This window comes from Python bivittatus, unplaced genomic scaffold (assembly GCF_059951505.1).
Source record: "Python bivittatus isolate LINGU-HERP-01145 unplaced genomic scaffold, Pbiv_v1 ctg000220_np1212, whole genome shotgun sequence".
NCBI lineage: Eukaryota > Metazoa > Chordata > Lepidosauria > Squamata > Pythonidae > Python > Python bivittatus.
In genome coordinates, this window is record NW_028277048.1 from 2,260,255 (window position 1) to 2,283,905 (window position 23,651).

The following is a 23,651-nucleotide window of genomic DNA, read 5'->3' on the forward strand; positions in this document are numbered from 1 at the left end:
TCATTTTTTTTACAACTGTATCACATTGCTGACACATGTTCAGTCAATGTGTATACGAAGACCTTTTCAGAAGTACCATGATCAAACTGGTATCTCCATCCTATATGCATGCATTTCATTTGTGTTTCCTCAGTGAAGGACTTGTATTTCTTTCTTTAACATTTCCTCCTGTTGCTTTCAGACCATTTCTCTATCTGTTAAGATTGTTTTGAATTTTATTTCTGTTTTTTTGATTCCCATCCAGTATCAAGCTTTACTTGAATTAATGGAGTATCACAGTCAGGGGCAATGATCAGTTTTTGGTGAGGCCAGCACAGAGTGCATTAGAGCTGGTTTGGTTGACCTGAGAGTTTCAGAAATATTGGAGAAAGAGATGTATGTGAGGGAGAAAACGTCAGGTATATAAAACACGAATCCAAGAAAGGGATTATTTTGGGGGGCAGTTGGGAAGTTAATGCGTTACATTTGCACAAAGCTTCAAGCATCTTGGTGCCTTTAGAGGGCACCCCGGTTCTCTCAAAATGTTTGTGTTAAGATAGGATAGGGGACTGAGGGAGCCATTTCTAGTTCTCTTGGCACAGCAGTCCTGTCTCCAAATGATAACTCTGCATATTCAATATGAACTATTCATTTGAAAGAGGACGTAGAACTAACTCTCCATTCTAGTTCTCAAGAGTAATTTAGAGCTTCTTCAGGCGTTATAAGGGTCAGGCAACCATTTGCGACCAGCCACAACAATTTTCAAAATATTTTTTTCTAGGCTTCAGGGGCCACTGGGAAGTGTTGACAAAATACCATCTCTAGAAGGCACAAGCTGGAATTTGTAGCCTTTTATTCACTTCTTTTGGGGAGAGGGTGCTGAGTGAAATAAGTGTAGTAAGCCTGAATATGCTTTTTTGAGATGGAAATTTGCATTACTGCTCAACAATTTACCTCTAAGTTTTAGTGGGAAAAGGTTGGGGTTTAGAACAACAATGGGTGGATGGTATGAAAGAGTGGGATTGTGAATCTGAATGTAAAGGTTCTTTGAAGACAACCAGAAGTCACATATCAATGTGGATAATTCTAGATTCAAGGAGAAGAGTGTGTACAGCACAGATCACAAACCACAGTATAGTACTGTAAAAATGTTCAAGTCAAGCTCAATCATGCTGACTTCACAGAAGTTTATGTAGTTTTCTTCTGTTCTAAAGTGTTTTTCCATTGCCTTCTGGGATTTTTTAAAATTTCCCACTCCTGTCTATAGATAGGCTTTTCGTAGTGGCCTCTTATCCATTATCAGATAGATCTGACCCTGCTTAGCAGTTTGAGAACAGCCAGTGCTAAGTGTTGTCATCTAGCTGGACATTAGGTTAAATTAAACTAAACAGAAATGCTGTCATGTTTGACTCCTGGATACATTCTTGGAATTTTCTCGGCCACATTATATAAAGCATTTTATGTTATGATTTGAATTACTGTATTCAGACACCTGGAAGGCCAGATTAAAAGAGTGCAGAAAGGCTCTTTCTCAGTTTGGCAAAATGTTCGGTGTCTGCTTTGGCAACATGGATAGTAACTGGTACATTCCAGATATTTTGGACCTCAGTTCCCATTAGACTCCAGCCAGCTTTGCAGTCCTTCTCCACCTTCTTTGGATGAAATTTTTGGGGGGGGTCATGCTTTAACTAGAAGATAATAAGGCAACTCATATTTTAAAGTTGTTTGGTTTTATTTTCTGTCCAGTATGCCTGTGTTGCTGGCCTTTGGAAGTGAAATAATGACTTTAATAACAATTTGTCAGCATCGACATTGCACTGAGCCATTGTGGCAAAAACTCTAATTTGTAAACAAGATTTTGGATTCTGGTTGGCTCTGTCACAATCCTTGGACATCATGTCAGACTCAAAGTAAGCTTTCTTAAACCATCATGCCTCAGTTGGGTTTACACCCATGGCCCATGTTTTGTTTTGTTTTTTTGGTCCCTGGCCATGTGTAGAAGCTGGGAGGCTTTGCTGTTTCAGGAGGTGAAGGTGTTACTGATTTTGTCACATGCTTGAGTGCTCAAATGCTGGTAGGGTGTTAGTCTTAATTGTTTTTTGTGTCTTTATTGGTTTCTGTAAGTTGCCACATGTCTTTGAAAGTGGGATAAAAATACCTTAAATTGATGTACTGCTTGACCATATCTGCTGTTTTAAGGAGACCAAGCGGGAAAAGCTGAGTCACCTCCCTGGAAAGGGCAGAGGAGTTGTTAATTTTACCTGTGGTCTAAAAATAGAGCTTGCCAGCTTTGTGTATGTTCAACTAGATGTATGTTGCGGTACCATAGCTGCCCTCCTATTCTTCTCCTGAGTTTCCCCAAACTACTTTCTGAGTAGAGCTGAAATTCATACTCATAACATTTTAATTTCCTGAGAGCCATGAAGTGTTGGATTCATCCTGCCCCTGTCCTGTCAAAAGTTTCACTGCACAGATTCAGTGTCAGCACAGGACTTAAGCCCCATGTAAATGTTAATGCTCTGGAATGGGTCAGGCACCTTTGGTGGGATTTACCTGGGGCCTTCCCTTCCTGGCTTTTTCCAAACAGCTAGAAACATTTGTTTTTGTTTTTACTGCTCCCCAAAATTGGCCCTTCCTCAGTTCTTCCAAAGCCTGTCCAGTTTCCAAGCAGGCTCTCTCAGTGCCATAGGACAGAGCTTGTCAAAATGTATCTGATGAAGCAAAAAAGCAGTTTTATAGCTATAATAAAATGAATTGGGAAGCCCAGGGCATATCTGCACTTTGCATTCTGATATCTGCTGCCTAAATAGCTAATTCTCATTAGCATTTCTAAGCAGATGCACCATTTCTCAGATCTCACATATCCAGGAAGCAAAGGGCAATCGGTAGTCAGGACTGGCTGCTTAAAGTGGCTCCAGCAGCTTAAAAGGAGTGTTCTGCTTCTAGCCTCAACCTGAATACTAGTGGAAATTGCCACAGTGTGATGATTTGGCATTGGAATCTTAAGAAATACAGACATTGATCCTCGGTTTCCGGTATTCCAGTTCATATATCAGCACTGGGCTTGCTCTAATTTTCATCAGTCTGGCTGTTTGGGGAGCCTACCTGCATATACAGCACCAAATAGCATTGAAACGAAAAACTGGTTTAGCTTTTATTTTTTGTTCTAAATGAAGATAGTTGGATTCTGTAAGTAGAGCAGAATAACACACACATCCAAAATAACGATTCAGTTAAAATTTTGATTTGGTGGTACATTTGGCCTCAAGAAAAATTTGAGATAGATCATATCTAGCCATTAAAGTAATGGCTGGGTTAATTTTATATATGTTTTGAGTTTGCCTGGGCAAGAAGAGCTGAGGTGCTTTAATATTGCTTGATTGATTGGAGGAGGAAGAGAAAAATAACAGTAGCATAGTTGAGAAATAACATATCTTGTTTTAATAAACTTGTCATGCTGATGATTTCTGGTCATGACTGAATCAAGAAACTATGGTTACAAAGATTGTCACCCAATGTTATCATTTTCTAGTTTTTTGCACATAGCCTTTTGTTTTAGGGGATTGCAAATTTCCATTACAGGTCCTCCTCTATGAAGTCCTAATCTTATTCTCAATATTCCTGAAATATGGAAGGGAGTTTGTTATCTTTTGGTCACTGGCTCATGACTGAAGGTTGTTAAGCTTGTTGCTTCTCCTGATATCCACTAGATGGTGTTGGTATATCCAAGATAATGAATTCTTTCTGAGAAATAGCAGAATTATTGGTTACTTTTACTTGGTCTTGATGGTGAATATGGATACATATGCGGGGGGGGGGAGATAGATGGGGGCTATTTTATTTTAAACTGAAAGGCGAATAATATCAGAGCTGTAAAATTGGTATTAGAGATCCAACAATCTTTTCCCAGGAGGGGTCTAAATATAGAGGCAGTCATTGATGAAGAAGGTGCCAAGAGAAGTCCAATCCTAAAGACCAAGGTTTGGAGTTTATGCTTTCTGCTGAGTTGTTTATTCTTTAAATAATTTTTATTAAGAGATTTTAGATAGTTAATAAGAAATGCATTCAAAGAAAAATACATAGCAAAATAGGTGTGAAAAAGGAAAAAAGGGAAGGGAAAGGGAAAGGAAAGGAAAGGAAAGGAAAGGAAAGGAAAGGAAGATAGAAAAAAAAATAAAAAAACAGAAAGCATATATAAAGAAATGGCTTCTGATATCCCTCTCGGCAGTTATACATACAATTCTCATCAAGCCACTTTCTCCAATTTCATCATAATTCCCATCTTTCTATAACCTATTCTTTCTAATCATCAGAACCATAAATCACAAAATAATTTTCTTTCTCATGCAAAAAGTCCATAAGGGGTTTCCAGTCATTGATGAATGTCAATAATGACCTTTCTCTAATCAAAGAAGTCAATTTGTCCTTCTCACTTTCTGCTCAGTAGTTTAATAGACAAACTGAATTTTATGATAAAAAATACATATATTGGTTTTACTTGTACAGAAAGTCTGAGTTAAGAGGGGTACAGAGAAGAGCGATAATTTGAAAGTTCAGTTCTGGATTCATAATCCACATCAGAGCTAATAATTAATAATTAAATAATTAATAATAATAATCAGAGCTGTGGGAAAAAAGAAGTATCCTCTATGGCTGATTGTTTCACCATATTCTACCTCCTCCCCAACAATATTGTTCCCTTGATTTTTTGTGGGGCATAGCAAGGCATTCCAACAGTGCAAAACCATTTGGGGCAAAAGGATAGACTTGGCTTTTGAACAGCATTTTGATAAGTGGTGGGCCAAAACAAAATCTAAATATAGGTTTAATTAAAATTTATTAGGTACCATAATATGATTTCTCCCCATAATCATTTACCTACTATTTCCTATTAGAGGAATATAATTCCTTGGCAACCTTCAGAGGGCCTCTGGCTTGCACCCAAGGTTTTGGGGCCATAGGTTGCACTCTTCTAATCTAAACTCTCTGCCTAGCTACCCAGTGGCTCCCAAGAAGTTCCATGGACAACCCTCTTCTATCTCAGGTCCTAATTTTTAAACCACTGCTTACTTGGCATCTTGATCGTTGATACCAAATTATTCACCAGCCTGTAACATTTCTGTCTGTCTGTCTCTTGGTGAAATAGTTTGCAAAATAAAAAAGTGGTTTTGGCTTCTCTTATTTTTTCATATATTTTGGATTTCAGCCTGTAATTGGCCTCAAAAGTTCAGGCATATGTTAAAATGAGTGAAACCTTCTTGTACTTTTCTACTCTGTATGAACCATGTTTTGCATAACATGCATGTTATGCAAAACAGAGACATCCATTGGTTCGTTAAAGGTTGTTCAGAAATAGAGGATCTTGTGTACATGAAGGCCTAGATCCAATCCTTAGGCTGTTCAGTTAAAAATTTGGCAGGGCTGGGAAAGATCCTTCCCTAGGGAACTTTACCAGTTGGGCTAGACAAGTTTCTGCTAAATAGACCTGCAGTCTTAACACCACAAGATTGCTTCAAAAGGACATAACAGCACCTGAAAAATTGCACATTTTTTCATGGGGTAGTTGCAAAGAATGTAGGTGCTACAATTATCCAAGTGCTAGTAACATCTTGTTTGGTTTTCTGCAATGCATTGTATTTAATGCTACTATTGGTTGCTATTCAGAAGTGGAGCTGGAACAAACACAGCAGTTGGGTTACTGAGTAAGACCAAGCATAATGGGAACACTTCTTGTGCTGCTGGTTTTCAATTAATTTCCAAGCATCATTCAAAATACTTGTTTTTAGCTTTAACAAGTGGAGTGTCTGAAGGACCATTGTCTTCCAGATAAGCCACCTCATATATTAAATCCACTTCAGCTAATTTATCCAGGTCTTCCTGCCATCAAAAGTGACAGAAAGTGATTCAAGATGGAGGCTTTTCAGTGGTGGTCCCCCAATTTCGAACTACATAGAGGAGAAGAACTTTTCCTAGGCCTTCAATCTGATGACTTTTTTGTTTGTTTATTGTGTTCCTTGATGATGATGCCACGTAGTTCATTCTTGCTTATTACTGATAAAGTATCTATAATTTCCCAAGTGCTGTATAGCAATGACTTAATCAAGGTGTCTGCTCAAACCCATCTGTAAGATATGAGTACAGAATTAGTAAGGAACTGGATAGGGAGAAGAAAAGAAGCCAATCAATCAGACATAATTTCTTAAAGTAGCTAGAACACTGTGTGTTAAATTTTGGAAAATTGCTTTAGATTTTAATTTTGTTGGTCTATTCAAAAATGCTTGGCTTGAAGAATAACTCAGCAGATACCAATAACACAGAAGTGAAATGAAGAAAACATGGACCTGTAGTTGCAAGGTCAATACATTGCTTTGGATGCTGAAGCACATCCCTTTGCCTTTCTCCATAGCTTTGTTCCTTTCTGCCAAGGGCAAAGATGAGCAGAATCCCTTGTGCTCTCTTAAGCTGTGCCCCAAGAGTATGGAAATTGGCCGACGGTGAGCTGTTGGTTTGCAGTAAGAAGGAAATGGTCCTTTCACATAGTTATTAATAGGCTGAATCAGAGCAGCAAATCTATTATTTCTTATATTGTCTTCCTTACTTCCTTTGGACAAGATCCAGTGGTGTGAAGAGAGGAAATTTAAGTCATTTGTTTTTTCTTTTTTGCTTGCATTTGAAACATGCAAAGCAATTCCCAGTTCTTAAGAATTAAAGAACATGCACTCCCATTCTGCTGCCCTCAAGATGTTTGGGACATTCCACATGCAGTTTAGATCTAAAAACACTAGGTTTGGAAAGGCTGAAGGTGAAGAGGGAATAAACTTGCAAAGAAAACACTAATCACTCCAATGAATGATCCTGAGTCAGATTTGCACATTCACCCAAATGATAGAGCTGTGTTCTCGGCTTCAGCTGTCCACTGTGAAATCTGTCCACTGTAAATGGGATGAATACTGGCCTACCTTTCCAGCTGGCTATGATGCTTAACTGGTTAGATAGCAAGAACAACAAATCACTGAAAATGAAAATGTGGCAGCTTGAGGGCTTGCTATCATGAAAATGCTTTCGTTTTTATCCATTCCCTCCCCTCTCACCTACTATTGCTCTCCGTGAAATAGTAATACAGTATGGTGATTTATCCAGGCTCCAGTGCTACTGCCTAGAAGGGAATTATGTGGAGAAGCAAAGGTAAGTAATGATTTTATTCAATTTTGCAGCCAGTCTTAGTTTCTGTCTGTCTTCCAGCTGCCCAGAAGGCCAGAGAACAATTTGAAGAGGTAGAGAAGTCCTTGAAAGAAATGGAGGAATCAATCAGGTAGGACTTTAGAGAGAAAAACTGTAACTATTCAACTGGGTGGTGGCTTCTGTGAATAAGAGCATGAACAACATCCATGTTGCTTCTTTGCCCATCTTTGTATGTCTTCCTGGTACATCTTACCCTCTTGCTGCTCAATCCCTCAGTAATAGATACCCAAGCCTGGTTCAGGGACACCCACCAAGGCTTTCAGATTTAGTACCAATCTTCTGACTCATTATGTTCTTGAGCAGTTCAGAAAGTGGCAGTTTTCCCTACAGGTCATCTGGAAGCCCATCTTCTATTAGCCTCTGTCACATTGCTTCCCACTAGTTTCTGGCATTGGTAACTCCTACTGATCCCCAGGAATCCAAAGGTTTGGCTAGATTTGTCCGCTTGCTTGTAGCCAACTGAAAGAGCCACCTTATTTTCATAACCTTTTCTGGAGAGCTAGTCTTCTCTCCTTCCTTTGTATTCCCCTGTGCACTCAATCTGAATGGGGAGGTGCCATTTTTTTTCTTTCTGGGAACCCAGCAAGATGGATATTGGAGGGCTCATGAACTGAAAATCTGAACATGAATTCTACCCTGGGGGGTGAGTGGGTTGGTGGGACTGAGAACATTAGAAAAACAGAATGATTTGTATAGTCCTCTCTTAGACCTGATGTTCTCTATCGTTTCTTGCTACCTTGATACTTCTTAACTTGGATATTCCATTTGAATTTTCCATAAAGACGAAAAGATTTGCTCTGGGGGGGGGAGGTGTTGGGCGCCGTTTTGTCATTCGAGTCACATCTTTTTCTCCCCAGGTCTCAAGTGGGGGAGGGGAAAGGATGGAAGCCAGAAATAAATTTCAAGCTGTCTCCTATTGATTGCATACATAATTATTGCAGTAATCACACCACTCCTGAGCTCTTAGGCTGGGAGGGTTGTTTCAGGGAGCAGATGGGAGACCTCGGCATGCTTAGCTTGGTTGACCTTGGTGACAGACACTTCATTTTTAGCTATTGAGGGAAGTCTTATTTCGGGAGATTCCTCACTCTCAGTGGAAGGAACCCAAGAAACATAATACAAGATATACTGGATCTTCTAAATGTATCCTATCTGGTTGTGCTTTTAATTTCAAGCCTTTTCTTACTTCATCCTGAAAACAATTGTGTGTATTTGCAAGTACGTGAATACAGATTTGTTCCAGTTCAAACACTGATCAACTCAACCAGCCAGTCCTTTCAAGTTAATTTTTTGGAACAGATTCCTTTACCCATGGAACTGTATATAATGCGCGCACACACACACACATTCATATAACTCTATGTAATTTCTAGCAAAAATTCCACTGAGGGAGATGAGTGTTTAAGTAAATTTATATTGTGAAATGTCACTGGAGAAGGACAATCATCAAAACAATCATTATCAATCATCATCATTCTGTACATCAGCTCTTCTATAGTTTGAATGCATCTTAAATATAGTTGCCTCCATCACAGGCTATCAGAAGCACCTCTTGCACAAATCCTCCTGTTCCCCCCCCCCCCATGCCCCTGCAAATATTTACTGTTTGGTGCCCGATATACGTATGCCTCCACCCAGAAGTATGGGCTCTTTAAACCAAAAGATGCAGACTGCTTTGTCTGAGGGAGGGAGCCCAGCCTTTTGGGTAGCAGAGCTAATTACCAGGGTGGGTGGCTGGGTCTCTCCATTGCTGAGTCCTAGTTGACCTAGATCTGTGGAGCACTTAGGGATATGGGCCTTCAGTTCCTGCAGTAGCAGAATTCCTATTTCTCTCTATAATTTCCATTCCAAAGTTTATAAAGTCACATGAAAGCCACTGGTACTTCCATTGGCAGGTAAGCATTCATACCTAGGTCTCCTCCCCAGCACAGAGAAAACTAGCATGTCAAGGAAAATACTAGGCTGGAACCCTTGTCCCTGGTGCTCTACTTAAATATCCAAAGAGAAAATGGTTGAAGGAGTTATGGGGGGAGCACTTTGTTATCTAAGGTGGTACAAGCAAGATGCTGGATCATGACCTTGGGGAGAAAGTGGCTTGCAATGGCAGGTGCAAAGCAAGAGCCTTAATTGAAGTCCTTTAAAATTGGCTGTAGATGGGGTGGTTTCCATCCAGCCATAACTCAGCTGTAGCTACAGCACAACCTGCCCCTCCCCACCCCAGGGAGTTCTCTGGTTTGGCCCATTAGGCAAGCTTTTAAGGGGACAGGAGGGGCAAAGAGGATCTGTTAGCTAAGCAAGCAGTTAATGGAAGCTGTGAGAAGCAGCTGAGACCTGTTTTGTTGGTGTCATTTTTCAAAGCAGTTTTTCTCTTTGGGGAATGGAAGACACCCTTCCCTATCCTCCTTCTGGAAGTTGGGTGCCTGAAACTCACTTTTTAGGGTTACCAACTATCTTTTCTTCAGAGTTGGACTGTTCACCTCCTCGCACAGGGTTGCTGCTGTTCCTTGTGACAGGTGGGGCTGTTGCTGGCAGAGAGGCCGTGTGGTTAAAGGCACTTCCCTCAAGACTTGGTTAAAGAATCCATATGCATGCCATGAGAATGCTCTGCCATGACAGATTGCCAGCTTGGCTTGGGTGTACAAGATAGAGGAATGGAAGGATATCAGTCTTCTGAAGAATGAAGAATAGAATTAGTTTTGCCCAGGGAAGAGGAAAATGCTTCCTTCTTCCTGAAAGCTCTTTCCATCTGACTGGGGCAAAGCATTAGCTAAGGGCAGGCCTTTCATCAAACAAAGAGCTTTGCATCCATCTGTGTGCCTGGGAGAGAGACCCGTAATTAGGGGTAGCCTTGGTGACAGGGCGGTAACCATGGGATTCAGCCTCCCCAACATGTCGCCTTGCTGCTCTGTGGGGTCCCACGGGTCTGCACACAGATGATAAGGGCAAGAAACAAAGGCAGCTTCTTGACAAAGCTCAAGCTATAAGATCTGAGCTGCAAAAGAAATCCAGATGACCACTAGATGAAAGCAAAGGAATACAGAAAGCACTACCTCCTTGTTGCCATCTAGTGGTTGCCTGGACCTTTACAACCCAGATATGGTAGCTCTAAAGGAAGAGTTTGAGCAAAAAGGGTATTGATCATTGATGCAGGTGAAGCCTGCCTTTCACCACTCTGTGTGTGTTGGGGTGGATAGGTGCCATGTTCATGCTTGAGCCATGAATGGGTGAAATGAAGAGGCTGCTGTTCAGCTTATTTCCCTCTCTGTGCATCTTAATGTTGGTGGCTGAGCACAGCATGCAAACTCTCGAAAAGTTGTACCAATCAGAGTGGCCAATACCTCTAAGTGGATTGCTGATTTGGCTCAGTGTGAGGAAGTTCCCCTTTCTCACATTTTGGTTAAATGCATAAGGTTACAAGTGGTCTGTTCCCCCCCCCCCCACAACTGAGAGAAATCCTCTGCTTACCTTTCATCTTTCTTCAAAATGCACATATTTCACAAAAGCTTTCCTTGATGCCTGCAGTTCTTTTTTCACTTCCTGCTCTTTGCACCCCCCTTAGTTCCCCCATGGTGATGAACTCCCTCCCCAAAACTATCAGCTGAACTACCAGGGGCTGCCTTAGTTTGTTTTCTTTCCTCTCCAGCCACTTGGTTTTGCCTCAAACGTCAATGGGTACTTTAAAGAGTTGGGTGTCTGTAAAGGTTTGCTACTGTCTGAATACAGCTTTAGTATTGTTTTGAAGAAGTTGGGTATCAAGGAGAATTGATTTGGAAAGGATTTGGAACTTGGGATTTCCTTTTGGATATTTGGAAAATCATACCATATTCTGTTAAATGGACCTAGAAATATTCCTAAAACTTTAATCACCACTATTAGTCCAGCAATAAGTCTTATTGTTTTTATGTATACCTTTGTTTTTCTTTAACAGTATCTTTCTTTTCCTTTCTTTTGTTTGTTTTTCCAGGAGTCTGGAGAAAGAAATCTCCTTTGATTTTGGTCCAAATGGGGAATTTTCTTATTTGTATGGCCAGTGCTATGAACTCACCACTAATGAGTAGGTGCCTATATCCTTCCATTAAATTGTGTTTCTGTTGGGAGTGATCTCTGTCCTCAGTTCAGCAACATCTCTTTTGATTATATATCTCCCTCAAGCAATGAAGAATGTAGTAGCTTTTTATCAGGTGCAGTTCTTCTGCAGATAACTGTAGTAAATAGTTATTCATATGGGATTGTTGAGCTGATTCAGTGTTCCTACCAGATCAAAGGTAAGTATGAGAGTTGTATCTTGATGAAAATGAGCTGACCTATCTATACCCAGGCTTACAGGTGCAAGGTTTTGTTTTCTAGCTCTCACCAATTCTGGTAGTGTTTGCAGGATACTCAACTCAAGGATGCAGTCTACATGATGTTCTAGCAAACCATTGCAGAGGCAACTAGCAATCTCAGTTCTCTTTGATCATAACTGATTTAAAGTTGGCAGATGTTTTATACAAGTATTAACAGTGACTAACTCCTGTTATTTGTCTAATTCTGAGATGGGGAAAGAAGAGAGTCCCAGGAATGGTGCCTTTACTTGATGGACTAATGGCGAAGGCATGTTCATGATCAATCTTAGAAGCAAATTGGTTTGCTTAATGTGAGGGATATGGAAACCATCATACAAGGAACCACATGTATCTCTTTTGTGCTCTTTTCTTTTTCCAGATATATTTATCGTCTCTGCCCTTTTAACAGAGTGTCTCAAAAACCTAAGCAAGGCGGCTCAGAGACTAGCCTTGGGTAAGAGGCTTTGATGCTGTTACCCCCTTTGAGGATTGAGGGCATACCATCCACGCTGCTCATAGCAACCAGATGTCATCTGCTTCCTGAACTAAACTGAGAGGTGATCTGGTGTAGTGGTTAAAAGGCTGAGCAATGAATTAGAAAGCCCTTAGTTTGAGCTTTGCTTCTGCCCTGAAGTCCCTAAGCATATCAAACTCTGACCTAGTTTTCCTCTCCCACCCCAACCCAGTCTTTGAAAAGGAAGAGTACAACTAACTTATTTTGGAAGGCAGTTGTAATAGTTGCATCAGGTATCACATATTTAAAGCACAGTGAACACTTTATATACCTACTATGTATTCATTTTATAAGTATGTATATTAAGAATATTGCCCTTTACAGATAGTCCTCATTTAGCAACTGCCTCATACAGCATCTGTTTGCAGTTACAACAGTGATAAAAAAGTAACTTCGCAACCAGTCCTCGCACTTATGACCTTTGCAGGTCTGTAAAGCAAAGGAAAGCTGAAGGAAGATCATAAGCACAGCCAGTTTCAGCAACTGCTTCACTTAACAACCGAGTTGCCAGTCCTAATTGTCATCACTAAATGAGGACTACCTGTACTGTCAGGATAAAAATATTTTCTCCCTTAAACTGGGAAAGAACCACTCACTAAACATATGATATTTTTAAAATACTTACCCTCAGCCTTTTCTATCTGTAAACTGTTACTACTCATGACCTGACCTCACTTGATAGGGGGAAGAGCAGCATGTATATGCATCCCAAATTTTCTCCTGGCCCTTGAAACTGGGTGATCTTTAAATGGTTTTCTCTTGATTGAGTTGTGTCTGTTTTTCTCACGGTACACAAACTTCCTGGATTGCAATTGGCAAGAGCTGATTTGGTGCACTGACTGCCTTACTTTCTTCCTAGTACATGGGGATCCTGGGCTGGCTCAGATGATAACAAATTCAGCATCATGAAGTATGAGCATGGCACAGGCTGTTGGCAGGGCCCCAATCGATCTACGACGGTGAGTTGTTTCAGTGGGACAAAATGGGTACAACTGACTTATGGGAAGCCAATCGTTGTGGACTTGGAAGAATATTGACTTTCACAGACTTTAGAATTCTGAATTCCATCAAATGTACCTCCGGGCAGGCCCATTAAATGTCATCTCCAGATCCCATACAGTGAAGGCATGTGTACACTTGCAGTGAAGTAAGCATAAAACACGCTGTTGGAACATGGTGGAAAACGAGTGGGCTATAACTGGGCTTCCAGTTGTACAGAGAATCAGTTGGAGAGGTTGGGCAGTGAAGATGGGAGAAAGGGATCATGCTTTCCTTGCATTAGTAATTTGAAAAATTAAACAGATTGGGAGTTTTACTTCAAGTTCTGGATTGGACTGGTCTCTCCAGCTTGGGGATTATCCTTCCTCCATAGCTGTTTGGTGAGAGACTTTCAGCACAGATACATTTCCCCCCCTGACGAAAGCTTAAATCAGCTATTTTGCTTGTTTGCTAGTAGATTATGTGCTGGGCAGCAGAGGCTGATCCCTCAGCTAGTGGAATGTGGGAGACAAATCCTCTTTTAGTGGGCAATTTTCATCTTGAGTTGTAAGGAGGTGGACATGGGGCTTCCTGATAGCTAGAATGTTTTGAATGTTACCTTGCTAAGAACAGTTTACTGTGCTTAGAAAAGGAGCATGTCATGACAGAATTCAGCACAGCTATCTCTGTCACATGCTAGTTTTGGCTTCGTGTGCAAGGGGAGGTTTCTTCTGAGGATAATCAACCAACATGCAATCCCCCCACCACCACCTGCTGCCTGAATTGGTGCGGGTTGGGAAAACTGAAGCTTTCTTACATCCCTTCAGTATTGCTCGATAAAGATTTTGGAACAAGTAATTTTTCTCTATAAGAAATAACAATAAGATCTATACTGATAAGATACCAGTATATTATGTCATTGGTTGGAACAGGGCAGATTAGTTTCAAATGTTGGCTGATATTCTGGGACTAGTTACTTGTACTGTCTGTAGTATCTTGTGGAATAAATGGGGAGTCAATCTCTTCTTCAATTGCTGGCTTGAATTACAGTAAGGTTTAAGAGGCAACGGCATTTGTTCTGATTTTTCTCCTACTAAGGTGAAACTTTCATGTGGCAAGGAGACAATAATCACATCCACAACAGAGCCCAGCCGCTGCGAGTACTCAATGGAGTTTGTTACCCCAGCAGCTTGCCATGAGCCAAAAGATATCAACCACGATGAACTCTGAGAGAGGTGAGTTACATCAGCTTAGAGCCACATTCTTTGCTTAATAGTCATGAGGACTATTAAGGGAAATGAAAGGACAAATGTGCTTCAAGTAAGATTTACTTTCCTTCTGACTGGGCATTTGACTGACTGGGCATCACCCTTCAACCCTTAAGCCCTTAAGTTCAAAGACTATACTGAAAAAGCACCATTGTTGTTTCCATCTTTGTTTTCTTGACTCCTCCTGTCTGCCATTTTCTTCTTGCAGCTGTGTACAACCACCCCTGCCAGAGAAGCCAGATTCTAATTCATATGATTCCAGGCAACTTTGTAGAATTCATCACACATTTTGCCCCGAGATCTGCTGTTCATGGATTCCAACGATTAGTGTTACTCTGGCCCAGTGGACTTTGAGGTTTGAAAAACTTATATTTTTTCTGTCAGCTACTGGGACACAAGTCTTTTCCCCATCCACCCAGTTGTGACCAGGTATCATCTGCCCTGAACACATCCACCTAGGATAGCACAACTTCCTGGGCCTTGTTCTGCTGGCAGAAGGTTTCCTCCACTCCAAAATTTGATGCTTTTATGGAGAAGGAGATGCATTTACTTCTCACCCATAGTGGAGAGACCTCAATACTGTCCACCTGAAGCTTTTCCCTGCTGGCCTTTGTTCTGAGCCAGATTTCCACTGAGTCTGAAACTTTGGACAGATGAAGAAAGAAGAGGGGACAAAAATCACCGCCTGTTTTTTATCTGCTGTTCTTCCTGAAAAAAGAAACAAATTCCCACCCAATAAAGAAACAGTCCCTTCTATCTTTTCTGTTTCTGTGGAATTGAAGGTGCGGGTGAGCTGGATTGCATTAAAGAGCTATGGCCTAAACATGGCCTGTTTAGGCCAGCTGGTATCAGCCATACAAACACACAGCATCTCCCTCCCCTGAAACTGCCTAAAAGCATTAATGGGGATTGGGGACATGGGTTACAGCCAACAGACCAGCCTCTTCTCCGCCCACCCCCAGGGTCCTTGGGGAACAAGGCCTCCCAAGCTCTTCTGGGCTTCCTCTGTTGATAAAGATGGGCGGGGGAGGAAGGGAGGGAAAAGCTGGTGCCTTTCACCTGCTCTCCTTGATTGCTGTCGAAGCCCAGCCATTTCCATAACAAAACAGAGGCTCTTTCTCTCCCAGCCCCCATTGTTTTCCATCTGAGCCCTTCTTCAAAAAAGCATCTGCTGCTTTCTGGGGCTGGATGGGAGGGGGCAAGCAGTGCCTCTCACAAAAGGCCCTCTGGTGATGGGGAGTACATTTTTACTATATGTCTTCAGATCTCTGCTGGTTGGGAAGGAAGGAGATTCTGGGAGTTTTTATGTTGAGCATATTAGATGGTATTTGAGTGAGAAAAATGATTTCCTGCTCTGCCCTTTCCTGTTGGATTATGGGGGCATTTTCCACTAGTAGTGAGAGCAGGCTTTAAATTAAAGTATTTGATGTCAAAGGCAGACAACTAGGTATCCTCCAGATATTTTGGACTTTCTGCCCTAGCCAGCAAGGCAAGCAGTAAGGGATTACAGAAGTTGATCTCACATACAGTGGGGCAAAAAAGTATTTAGTCAGCCACCAATTGTGCAAGTTCTCCCACTTAAAAAGATGAGAGAGGCCTGTAATTTTCATCATAGGTATACCTCAACTATGAGAGACAAAATGCGGGAAAAAATCCAGAAAATCACATTGTCTGATTTTTAAAGAATTTATTTGCAAGTCATGGTAGAAAATAAGTATTTGGTCACCTACAAACAAGCAAGATGTCTGGCTCGCACAGACCTGTAACTACTTCTTTAAGAGGCTCGTCTGTCCTCCACTCGTTACTGGTAGTAATGGCACCTGTTTGACCTTGTTATCAGTATAAAAGACACCTGTCCACAACCTCAAACAGTCACACTCCAAACTCCACTATGGCCAAGACCAAAGAGCTGTTGAAGGACACCAGAAACAAAATTGTAGACCTGCACCAGGCTGGGAAGATGGAATCTGCAATAGGCAAGCAGCTTGGTGTGAAGAAATCAACTGTGGGAACAATAATTAGAAAATGGAAGACATACAAGACCACTGATAATCTCCCTCGATCTGGGGCTCCACGCAAGATCTCACCCTGTGGGCTCAAAATGATCACAAGAACGGTGAGCAAAAATCCCAGAACCACAGGGGGGGACCTAGTGAATGACCTGCAGAGAGCTGGGACCAAAGTAACAAAGGCTACCATCAGTAACTCACTACGCTGCCAGGGACTCAAATCCTGCAGTGCCAGACGTGTCCCCCTGCTTAAGCCAGTACATGCCTGGGCCCGTCTGAAATGTGCTAGAGAGCATTTGGATGATCCAGAAGAGGATTGGGAGAATGTCATATGGTCAGATGAAACCGAAGTAGAACGTTTTGGTCTAAACTCAACTTGTCGTGTTTGGAGGAGAGAGAATGCTGAGTTGCATCCAAAGAACACCATACCTACTGTGAAGCATGGGGGTGGAAACATCATGCTTTGGGGCTGTTTTTCTGCAAAGGGACCAGGACGACTGATCCGTGTAAAGGAAAGAATGAATGGGGCCATGTATCGTGAGATTTTGAGTGAACATCTTCCATCAGCAAGGGCATTGAAGATGAAACGTGGCTGGGTCTTTCAGCATGACAATGATCCCAAACACACCGCCCAGGCAACGAAGGAGTGGCTTCGTAAGAAGCATTTCAAGGTCCTGGAGTGGCCTAGCCAGTCTCCAGATCTCAACCCCATGGAAAACCTTTGGAGGGAGTTGAAAGTCTGTGTTGCCCAGCGACAGCCCCAAAACATCACTGCTCTAGAGGAGATCTGCATGGAGGAATGGGCCAAAATACCAGCAACAGTGTGTGAAAACCTTGTGAAGGCTTACAGAAAACGTTTGACCTCTGTCATTGCCAACAAAGGATATATAACAAAGTATTGAGATGAACTTTTGATATTGATCAAATACTTATTTTCCACCATGATTTGCAAATAAATTTTTTAAAAATCAGACAATGTGATTTTCTGGATTCCCCCCCCCCTTTTGTCTCTCATAGTTGAGGTATACCTATGATGAAAATTACAGGCCTCTCTCATCTTTTTAAGTGGGAGAACTTGCACAATTGGTGGCTGACTAAATACTTTTTGCCCCACTGTATCTGAAGAGTACTGCCAGGTTTAGCCATGGCGTATTGGATATGTTTTCATTTGAATCAGTTTCTAATCAGCAAGTAAGGCAGTTTTATTCCTATCCTCCCACAAATACAACTTATCGGGGGTCTTTGAGATTGAACAAGTTCTACATCTCTCCAGATAGGCAAGGGGCAGAGCTCTGTTACCATCTCCGAGCTCTGCTTTATTGCTTCAGTGTTTGAGAAAATAGAGGGTAGTCCTTGGTTTCCAGATGTGCCAATCAGTATGCTAATGAGAGGCTCATAGCAGGAAGAACCTCTATGCCTAATCTTTTTCTGTGGCCCCAAGTAATCAGCATATGCCACTATTTATCAGAATAAGGACAGAAAAGTATCAGGTTCAGATCCAGGAGACAGAGACAGACCCTTTGGCTTGTTATCACTATCAAATTTCACTACTGTTCCAGGGCTCCCCCCCCCATAATGCTAGAAAGTCAGGTTTACTTTATAACAGGGATATTTGGATTGTGCTACTCCATCAGGTATTCCCATTGTTTTAACCAGGATTTATGGATTTAATCCAGTTTTACACAATACACCAAACCATCAACCCACCAGAGTTTGCACATTTTGGATTATTTTTTGTGTGTGTGTGCCTTTGAGTCAGTTTTGACTCAATCAATCCATTGTGTTGAACTCAGCCAGGGACTGCAATCTTATGGATGTCCCAGGTGTCATAGGATGCCTGAAGTTCCCTTCAGTAGGCAGAGTGCTCCACAGGGAGAAACCAAGCACCCAACTTTTTTCCTTGGACCCTGCAGACCTCCCCACAGCTATTCTCTTCCCAATTACCTGAGGAAGCAGATCTGCTAATCTATTCTGACCTGGGAAAAAAAACAACCTTGGTCTAAATGATTTCTCCATTTAATAGCAAAAATAGGTGAAAACTAGCAAAGCTTTGAGCTTGTTGGAGGCATAGATGTCAGAGACTTCCAAGCAATGTTAACAGGATTGCTGTGACTGTTACATATTGTACCTGGAAAACCAGGTCTTAAAATTCAGCTGAGGCTGCTGTTTGTGATGTAGTAGACACTTTTCCACACTTGCTTACGTTTGAAGTACTGGAACAACAGTGGGCTCTGATGTAGTTCTGTATATTAAGCAAACCATCATTTGTTGTCAGTCTTCAGGAGTAGAGCTGAGTGTAAAAATCAGAAAGCACACAATTTTATTTTTCTGTTCCAAATAAGACGAGTGAAGGGCAATCTGTACAGGTCAGTGCTGTGTGGAACCACAGCTCCATGGAACTTGCTAGAATTCTCTTCAATATGAGACACAGACCCTCATAAGATTCTGAACTTTTTATTTTCTGGCATGAAAAGTACAAATAATTAAACAATTCCATGTAAAAGTTTCATACAGCCACCGTGCCTGAAATCCCAGTAATAAATAGTCTAAACTAAATGCAAAGTGTTTTTTTTTTTTTTTACAGTTTTTAAACCTTTCCCACATCAACTGACTCTCATGTGTTTTTTTTTTAATATATTTTTAAAAACTGTCCCAATACGTAAGTGTGAAGCTTAAAGGAGCTCTGGGGGCCAGGCACTCCAGACTTACCCTTTTCTCCCCTGAGCCCCGCCATATCCCATGACTAAATACATTGGTGGGAGGCTAGGGGGCATGTAAAAGTTATTAGGAACTCGCCATGACAACAGACAATTCTTTAACCCTCTGCTACCTTCAATGTTGCACCCTGACCCACCACTGGAAGTAAATTTTCCTAGCCAACAGTAAGGGCGTCTCATGAGCCCTTCTCCCTGCTCTGATGCCACCAGGCAAAAGGCTCTCTTTTCCTCCCTGCCCTGATTCAATCCTTAATCAAGCCACTTCACTTTTTAGTAAACTCAAACTGGCACTTATTGCTACTTGAAAAAAATACACTTGAAAAAGGCTAGATTGCTGTAGCTGTTTGGTAATCAACAGATCCTAAAAGAGAATTTTGTTTGCCACTAAATGCCCGTGTTGCAATGCAGGATAAGGTTGCAGGGTTAGACATTTAGTAGGATCTGACCAGTGGCAAAGCAGGTGGATCACGCAACTGAAACTGGTGGCAAAGGTCCTGCTACTAATAGCCGTGAACGCCAGTATGCAGCTTGACTTGATGGCTCCAGTTCATAACAGCTCTTTAAGCACAGAAGTAATTTCAAGAGATGGCCAAGAAGCCTAAAAAAGGCTGTGTTTTGGTTATGTCCAAATATCCAATTCACATCTTCCTTGTTTTGAGGGTCTAACCTTAGATACTGGGGTATATTGAAAAATGGGGACTAGGCAAGCGTTGTACTGCTGTGAAGTTATTTTTAAGAACAACCTGAAAATTACCTGCCTCCTTTGTTCCAAATTTAAAAAGAGGTGACCTTCCCTATTTTGACCATCTCTCAGGCACCAGACAGAGATGGGCAATCTTAGCCATTCCCTTTTAAGCCTGGCTAACTGCACAAACAACTTAAGCTATTGCTTGAAGTATACTGAGAAACCACACCACTTCTCGAATGAGAATACAGTTATGCTTGCAATGCACCTTTTCGTAATAAAAATCCTTTTGTGAAGTATTCCCTGCTATGCATTATTAAAAACACTTATGTGCCATTAATTGACTCTGCAATAGCCTGTTGTCCAGATGAAAAGCAAAAATGCCTCCGTTTTGTTATATATTAAAAACACTGGCATTATGACACATAAAGCAAACTTGTGTTTACAATCTACATGGCACAGGAGGTTTTGTGCTAATCAGTGACTTTAACATTTCTGCATATGCGCTAATTTGAACATGTGCCATGAATAAGCTATGGCCATTTCTCACAAAGACATTAAGGGTCTGGGGGAGGGGCAGAACGCAGCACCAGCAGCAGCCTGTAAAGAGCATGTCCGAGCCTCTTTGCCCCACTGGATGGCTGCAGAGCATGGGCAGGGAATTGGGCTTCCAGATGAACCTGATAGCCTGACCATCTATCAAGGATAGTGGGAGCTGCCCAACATCTGCAGAAAGGGCTGTTCTGCACATCTTGGCCTTTCGTGGGGCAGCTGCTCCAACAGGCAGAGGCTAAGTTTGGACGCACAATAAGTTCACAGAGTGCAATTATCTCTCTCACCAAACCACTAGCCTGTCTTCTCTGAATGCAAAGCAACCACAATTTGGGATTTGCACAAGCCAGCATTTGTAATTAAGATTTGTCAAATCATATTTTTAATGGTAACCCCTCTGGTTCAAACATACCAAGCTCAGGCTTTTGGCTCAAAAATCACGTACATGTTCTTTAACTGACTTTTGAACTGAGTTCTTCAGAACATTTGGGGTGCTTTAGATGTAAGAATTAACTGTTGCTAAAGTTGTTTTTAATCAGTCATGAAACTGACCAAATGGAGGAGAAAACTGCATTCTTACAGCACACTTTCTAGTTAAAAACAAGGAATATGACACAACATTCTTCTCTTAGGGACTTTATTATGCAAACTTTCAGATTTATTTTTAATGGGGATAAACATCCAACTTTTTAAATTTCAGCAGTTAGGAAATCTACTTTTAACTGTTTGAACACTTTACAGAAAAGAAAGAATTGCTTTATTTTCTCAAAAACTAACCCTTTCAAATGGAATAGTTTCTCAGTAAATCTCAGTGTTGATAAGAATATGGTACAAAGGTAGACAAGCTAATTTCCTTTTAGGGGATTGTCTTTAAATCATGGTCATCTTCCTTTTAGAAAAATATAGCATGGCTTCCAAGGTCTTTTGCACTTTTCTTCATATTCTTTGTGCAGAAAAACCTGGACTGATACAGAGCATCATTGCCTTCCAAAACATTTCAGATACTGACTACTTTGGCAACAGACCCCATTTCCTGGATCTAAAGCAGATGCCCAAAGGGGGGTATTCTATGCCTGGGTTCCCCCCCCCCCAATTGCTGCATGATTCTAAATCATCCGTGCGGCAGGGAAGAAATCAAAATAAGCTGGAAAGAATGATTTTCACTATTTCTCTTTGTTCAAAATAATTTAATATAATTCTTCTCTCAAATTGTTACCTGGGACTTTAGCAAAACAGTTGTGTTGATTCCAATGAACAAAGGACATACATGACAGCCAAAAATTGCTTGGATAGTTTGAATATCCTTAAGGAGTGGCTTACTATTTTGAAAAATCACTTACTGCATGGTCACAGAGCATAGCAAAGCACCTTTCCTTTCTGCAATATTCCACGAGGAGGAAATGCATATTTAAAATTGTTCCAGTTCTACTCTTCATATGCAAAAATGTTGTGAATTCAATGGGACTTTTCCTCAGGTAAATATCTACAGAACTGAACACAAGATGTTATCCATGTTGCTTAACCAAAACAAATTTCCCTTTGTGCTTAAGGATCTCAGTGAATCAGAGCCAGAAAAGTTTAGGAATGTCCTTTACATAAAAAAAAAAAATCAGTTGCCTGTGATGCTTGCTTAAAATATTTAAAATAAAAGAGCAAATTGTCACTGAAATAATTTTTGTTAACATGTGGGAGGGATGCTGAGTGGCAGCATGTGAAGGCCAGAGGGTACAAAACACAAGAATAGAGGAAAGGACAAGCTACACGTTTCCCTCCCACCCGCCCCTTAACCTTCTATTAGAATGAACTCAAAATGTGTTTTTTCCAACAAGACAAAAATAGGTGATCAAATTCCACAAACAAACTTGTCTATAGATTTTGCTCTATATGCCATATTTGTAGGTTGTTTTTAAAATGTTTACCTCTGTGCACTTTGCCCTGATGGAGAGCCTGTCATTTAAGCTTTTAGTATTGTTTCAATTTTGTTTGTTATTTAATAAATAAATAAGGAATAATCATTTTTCAGCAAATTAAAAATATTTCCCATTTAACTTGCAACTCTGATGAGAACATAAATATACACAAATGTATTCTTACAAGGCAGTAATAAATATTTAAGTTAACAATAAGTTAAAACTACAAGAAGCTAAAATTCGCAAAAAGATACAAGAGTTAATGGTGCCAGTTTTTTTGTTCTTTTTCTCATTTTATCGCAAACAGAAGCTGCCACAGACTCTTACAAAACACAAGTGAACACATTTATTGTCAAAAAATCAAGAAATCCTAAACTAATTTCTAAATCATTAAACAATTAAAACTCGAACTAATGCTAAAATGTTTAATTATCATTAAGTTCATCTTTTAAATGTTGTTCATTTTTTCCCCATTTTTCCTTTGAGAGCAAAAGAAAATAAAGTCCCTTGCTCGAGTGCTATCGATGACTCGTCGTTTTTAGCCAACCAAAATAAATAAATAAATAAATAAAAATGGAAAATGGGTCATGTGCATTTTCAAGATGTGATTTGTTAACAGAGATCCATAGAGATGCCTTGGGAAAGGCAACCACAATTTGTCCCCTTTTACTATTAGATTTTAAGAGAAATTCTCATTCCCTTCGACATGTGGGAAGGAAGAGGGGGAGAGGAAGGTAGACATGGATGTCACTGGAGTACAACCTTTACAAATAGATTCATCCCACTTCAAGGCTCCAATCTGAAGGGAGATGGCCAGAAACATAAAGAAACACATTTTTAAGCAGCAGCCCTACAGAGAAACCATCTGAAATTTTAAAAAATCCTTCTGGGCTCTTTTGGCTTAGATTTGAGAAACTGAGTGATCCTTCTGAAGAAATGGCTAAAACTCCAACAAAAGTATTTATTCAGCATTTATGGCAGCCAGACAGGCTAAAAACTCACCAGATTTTTTTTTTTTTTTCAGCTTCTTGCTTTTAAACAAACAAGTAAACAGAAGCTGGCCAATGTTACAGAGCCCTGTCGTGAGAAAAAGACTTGGCCTGTATCTTTGCCCCCTGCCTCTCTTCCCCACCTACCTACAGCCAAGGTTGAAAAATGGTCCGTTGACAGCAAGGAAGAAGAGAAGTCTCACCTCTGCCCCTTGACAGCTAGCCTGTCACAACACCTCCTAATCGCAGGAGAACTTGCATACTGTAGGATGACACCCTCCAGCATTTTTCTCACTTTATTATGAGGTCACTGAGAATACATTCAGCATCAAGACCTACCAGGAAAGCATCCTCCAAGCCAAGGCTGATGGGACAAAGGCCGGGTGGTAAATATTGAGGCAGCCAAAAAAACCTTTGCATCATTTTGGCTTTCCATTAAAAAGCATCACCCCACACAGGACGATTAAAAGGAAGTGGTGGGCG

General features: G+C 40.9%; 1 protein-coding gene across 1 annotated transcript in view; it reads left to right on the plus strand.

Moving 5' to 3' along the window:
• PRKCSH (PRKCSH beta subunit of glucosidase II) overlaps positions 1-15,062 on the plus strand; it is a 35,737-nt gene extending 20,675 nt beyond the window's left edge. Inside the window, exons 13-18 of the mRNA XM_007423030.4 lie at positions 7,222-7,291; positions 11,186-11,275; positions 11,926-12,000; positions 12,920-13,019; positions 14,137-14,273; positions 14,515-15,062. Coding sequence (XP_007423092.1) covers positions 7,222-7,291; positions 11,186-11,275; positions 11,926-12,000; positions 12,920-13,019; positions 14,137-14,268 — 467 coding nt within the window. The 3' untranslated portion in view covers positions 14,269-14,273; positions 14,515-15,062. The remainder of the gene's footprint in view (positions 1-7,221; positions 7,292-11,185; positions 11,276-11,925; positions 12,001-12,919; positions 13,020-14,136; positions 14,274-14,514) is intronic.
• The last annotated feature ends 8,589 nt before the right edge of the window (positions 15,063-23,651 follow it).